A 5,702-nucleotide genomic window follows, 5' to 3' on the forward strand; every position below is an offset into this window, starting at 1 on the left:
GTTGTAAAAATTTGGGGAATGTGTCTTGTTGGGTTGGTTTCCTTATAGGTAAGAGCAATTGTTTTTGTCATGGAAGATTATTCAAATGTATTACTTACACGGAAACATGTTGGCATTATTAACCTTCACGTATTGGAAGTAGCTTTCCTTAGCAACTTGAAGTGGACATTGCGAACCTCAATGGTGGAAAGCACGCATGCTCTCTACTTAGAACTCAAAAATACACCGATTGGGGCCATCTAATGGGTCCTTCGTTTCCCATTATGTGCTCACTCACAACTTTCTTTTCGTAAAACTATTATATATACTACTTCCCCATTTCTGCTTTTCTTTTTTCAGCCAACTCTTTTCATATTTTATTATTATTACCTTCTATCTTCAAATTATCTGTAAATTACCCTTTCCCCCTTCTACGCCACCAAACTATATAAAGGACAAAACCAAAAGAATATGTATAATAAAATCAGTCATTGAATCGTACATTCCCAAAAATAAAGCCCTGCACTGGAACACTTAAAATGATCATATCAAACAATGATGTCCACGTGTCACAAATTTAGTTTTCTTGGCTCTCTCTTTTTCACAATTTTTCATTTTCAATCATCCCTGGTATTTACAGAGTCCTTCTTACAGAAAAATGTTTACAAAATTTAATGGCGGAGAAACCTCTTGGCAGTGGACCTAAAGGGACATGTGGAACTGACAAAGCCGTCAACGAGATGCAGATAGATGTTCAAATCATGACACTTGGCAATGTTAATTCCCCTGAGGTACGGAGAATCCCTGCTACAGAGCCGAAGCTCCTCCCCAATCTCCGAGTACAACAGCCACTGTACCTCTTTCACGCGATTCCGCATCCATCCCTGAAAACTAGCCACGTGTTCACCTCCATTGTCCTCCACGTCACCTTCCTTTTTCTCCACCTCATCAAACACGAATCCCGGTATCTTGGTTATAACATCATCCGAGTTCACTATCCGCAACACCTTAGTCCCCTGCTTCTCCAGCCGCCGCCGAAAGCTCCGGTTTCCGACTCGGGGGCCGCCGAAGGAGATCACCGTCACATGCGGTGGCCGGAGAAAACTCTTTTTTATGTCATACGCTGCTAGAGTCGCCAGTGCCGCCCCCAAACTGTGCCCGGTTATGGTCAAACTCAGATTTTCTCCTTCGTAAGTTTTAAGGATCCGAGCAATCTCTTTTCTCACCATATCTTGCAAGCTCATCAACGAAGGGTTGTCACTCACCTTGGACGTGTACAAACTCAGGAAGCCACTTTCCACCATGGCTCCGTTTTCTTCCACACTGCATGGCTCTGCTGCCGTGATTCCAGTTACAGCAGATGGAACCACGTTTGTAAGAGTGGCTCGAAGATTTTCGAGCCACTCAAGACACGTGGTGGTACCTCTGAATGCGACAACAATGTCTCTTCGACCCAGTCGTTTGATCTCTTCTTTGTTGTGACACACTGCTACGTACCCAATGTAGCTTGATTGTGTTGCCACCCAACCCGGTGCTTTGTCCACCCAGCTAGGTAATTTGATCCCCGAGGTTGCACGTAGGTGTTTGGTTACCCTGTAACCGGTGTTGCGTAACCCGCACCTTTCAAAGAGTATGCTCTTTGGGAACTTGCATGTGGCGTAGTTAGGGGAAGAAGGGTCGAATTCGAAGGACTTATACGCGGCCTCAACGAATTGGCCATAACGGAGAATCTCGGCGCGAAGGTTCTCGTCCAAGGGGTCTAACATACCGTTCCAATTGTTCATTCCTTGGTATTCCTTCCATCTCTTTGCAACTTTGTTGGTCAATGATGTCAATGGTGGTGACATTGACGACGATGATCGTAACTGAGGCATGTTGGCGTTCATCATTTTGTCCATTTTTTGTACGGGTTGGGTTGATTGAAGGAGGGTTGTGCTGTGTGGTCTAAGGAGGGTTGGAGCGTGGTGAAGAGTTCTCATGAGTGACACCACTGAGTGAGAATGAGGGAAAGAGAGTGAGATAATGAAGTTGTGTGCGTTGTGTTGGTGTGGTTTGGAGGGGAAATTTATAGGTGAAAGAAGAGTTGAGAATGGGAATGGTGCATTTACCGTATAGAGTGGGTCGCCTTTATGAGTGCAAGTTTTCGTCGAGATAGAAAGTTTGTGTGTGTCATATCCGTTGATTGGTATTTTTTTATTATATTTATAAAACCTTATAGATCTTGGTTACGTAGAGCCATTTGGGTACGAACACGTTTGCAAAACCTCCAGCTTTGTTGTGCCGAGGAAATTAATGACCAATGTCTCAGAGAGGATATTTTGAAACACTATCAAGTTTTGGCGGAAAAGATTCTTGAATCCTATTTACTGAGATGACTTTGTACTGTAATAATTGATAGAAATGTTTTAATTAAGTAGTTATGTTTCACTTTTGAAAATTTAGGTTCAGATTTTGGGCATACTAATTGCTAGGTTAATGTCATTTACATGCAATAAATTTTCATGAAAAAAGAAACTTCGGTAGCAGCGCTTAAGTTGCTTACTAGGGTGAGCCAATCATTCAAGTTTTTTTCATCCCTCTTGGTCCCATTTTATGACATTGTCTTGTGAAGATAAATGAGATGGGACCAACATATTGTGTGATTTAGCCAATCATACAGCTGTAATATTTATATGAGAAACGATTCAAGGATATACATTTACATTTTTACATATCTTATAAAGATAAAATAGTTATAGAAAAAGTAAAATTTATATTTTTTTAAAAGAATAATAATAATAATAATATTAAATGAATGTAAAAAAAATTATATATATTTAAGAAGCATAGTAAAAGTTTAAAAAATGTCTAAAGCCATGGCCCCCAAAAGCCACCAAAGAAAGTCTGTGAATGCATGACGCCAAAAGTGCCATATTGTTACCTTATTATCAACCCAAATTACACTTACATGGGAACAATAATTTTATTTGTATTTATTTATCTTTATTTTTATCATATCATATAATTTATAAATTTATCATTTTTATTAATTTTAAATATATCTTAACTATAAATTTGTTTTACATTATACATTCTTTTGAGTGATTTTATTTACAAATACTCAATAATATCATTTAACTCAACAAAATAGAATTTTTAAACTCGCTATTTAAAAGACTTTTTTTTCTAATGTATAAATTTAATAAACTTGTGATTCATCAACAATTTTTTTTACTTTATTAAAATGTGCACTTTTACTCTTAATCTGAAATCTTTAAAATAATAAAAATAATGTTAAAACTAAAACTCACTAAATTATAATAAATATTATCTATTTTAATATTTTGTAACTTTCACGTATTCTTTGAAGATGTCATGGAGAGAAAAAATTATAAATTATCATTAACATTTAACTTTTAATCATCGTTAAACTTGTTGACATAAAACAATAATAATAATTATTATTGATAAATTAACAAGTTTATAAAATATATAAACTAATCTTGAAAAAAAAAGCAAAATGTCTATTCCATTCTCAATTTAGTTTATATTTAGTTCAGTCAATGTATTGTATTTTATAATGGAAGAGCGAATACTTCTTATTTTTTGGATAAAGCAATTTGAAAAGAAATGTGAACAGGGATTTGTGGGTTGAGAAGAAAGATGACCTCATTCAAATGGGGATAAGCGAGAGAAAAGTCAACTTATTCCATATAAAATTATAGTTTTGGTCTTCAATTTATAAGTCTAACTTTCACCCTTTTCATTGTGCATGGTGTGTTATTTTTGTGGTATTTCATTATGCATGACATGCATTTGTAGCATATAGAGATTTCATGGCTGGATTATTTAAGATGCACAGGGGAGATTCGTTGCATGCATTGACTAATACTTAAAGCTTTTAATACACAATTAAAAACATGTGAATGAGTGGTTGAGTTCACCTATTTATGTTGTGAGAGTTGAGGTTTGTGGTGCATTTGGTTGTGTTTCATGTTGTGTATTTGAAAGGTATTGTTGGTTTTGATTTTGTGAAGTTAGGTTGACATTGTCAATAAGAGAAAAACAAATATTATCGACGATCAAAATTCGTTGAAAACGTCAAAAATCCATCAGTAATTAGTTTTATCCGACAGATTACCAACGAACCAAAATTCACCAGTAATAATGAAGTTGGTGATATTTACCAACATAATTTTATATTTGTTGATAATTTTCGACAAAAAAAATTGTCGGTAATTACTGATGAAAAAATACATTGGTAAATTTCGTCGGTAAATATTGCAATTTGGTTCTACTTCTTCATCATCTCTCTTCCTTCTTCTTTGTTTTATGGTTTCAATTTTTTTGTTTTTTTGCTTTTTCTGTCCAACAAAATCAAATCCTCCTACCTTTGTCATCATTTTATTTCTCCCTCACGGCCACACACTTGCGACTTCTTCTCAATCCAACATTTCATCTTTACATCCAACACTTCATCTTCTTCCCAATCAACTTCCAGTTGAAAACTGACCAACACATAATCACACACAAAACTCGCAAACACATAACCACACATACTAGCAATTATACGGCTATGACGGGTGAACGGATCAAGATTTCTTGATCTACCCAAACTAAGATTCTCATGTTCGTGACTAGAGCAGAGATGTCATATGGTGCTTGGCGGTGCTGACATAGCTTCTAGTCACGGCATCGACGCGTTTAGGAGAAGTAAGAAGTCATCGAAGCTTGAGGGCTGTGGCCGTGAGATCCAATGAGGTGTTACAAGTTTCTCTTTGGTTGGAGGTGTTGCCATGGTTCTGTTTTTGGAGATGAAGATGAAGATCCTAGGGGTTGTAATTGTGAGAAAATGTAGATAAAGAGAGGAACATTCGTTTTTTTTTAAGAAAATGGAGATGAAGAGATAAAGCTAGATGAAAGATTTGGGCGAGAAATTTGTCACATTTTTTTACCAACGAATTTCTTTATAGAAAAATTCATAGGTAATGTATTGATAATTAAATTTTTAAAATCCATCAGTAAAGTTTTACCGATAACTCAAATTTACTGATGGATTTATTTCTGTTAGTAGTTTCATATATTTTTGTAGTGTGTACCGATTACTCAACTATAATTATGAATTAGGGTGGTGTTAAGTTTGTGTTGTTAATGTAGTACATTTGTGAAGACTAGGTTTGAGATTTATTGAGAATTGTGATTAGAGTTAAATGTACGGTAAATATTAATAATGTAATAATAAATCTAATGTAAGTTATTTTAACATGACAGAGAAATAATTTATTTTATTAAACTAATTCTAAAGATGAAAAAATGAATTTTGAACTCCAGATAATCGATTATTTTGTGTTATTACATCACAAATTAGGCATGAAAAAAAGTCTTACAAAAATTAAAACTTTAAATGAAAGAGTTATTATGAAATAAAATTTAACTAAAAATAAGAAAAATTTTCACTTTTTTTATTATAATTATACTTTTATTAAATATTTTATTTTTATGAATAAAGTTATTTTATCAAAAAAATGAACTATATGAAAACATTACTTTTGATATTGATAAAAAGATACAATCATAAGTACCTCCAACTCTAGAACCTTGAAAACAATAACTTCACTCTGTCTTATTTGAGCATGAAACCAGAAACTACCGTAGCCAAACAATAACCTAGGCTGAAAGAGGAAAAATATCAGCAGAAGACATCCATCCGACAATATTTCACCAACATAATCAAATAGGTAACC

The 5,702-nt window shown here is 34.5% G+C and overlaps 1 protein-coding gene across 1 annotated transcript; it reads right to left on the minus strand.

Moving 5' to 3' along the window:
• Positions 1 to 505: 505 nt before the first annotated feature.
• Positions 506 to 1,995, minus strand: LOC108328794 (phospholipase A(1) DAD1, chloroplastic). Its single transcript, XM_017562686.2, has one exon. The coding sequence runs from the start codon at positions 1,956 to 1,958 to the stop codon at positions 651 to 653; it is 1,308 nt and encodes a 435-aa protein (XP_017418175.2). The 5' UTR covers positions 1,959 to 1,995; the 3' UTR covers positions 506 to 650.
• Between the last annotated feature and the right edge of the window lie 3,707 nt (positions 1,996 to 5,702).

This window comes from Vigna angularis, chromosome 2 (genome assembly GCF_016808095.1).
Source record: "Vigna angularis cultivar LongXiaoDou No.4 chromosome 2, ASM1680809v1, whole genome shotgun sequence".
NCBI classification, from domain to species: Eukaryota; Viridiplantae; Streptophyta; class Magnoliopsida; order Fabales; family Fabaceae; genus Vigna; species Vigna angularis.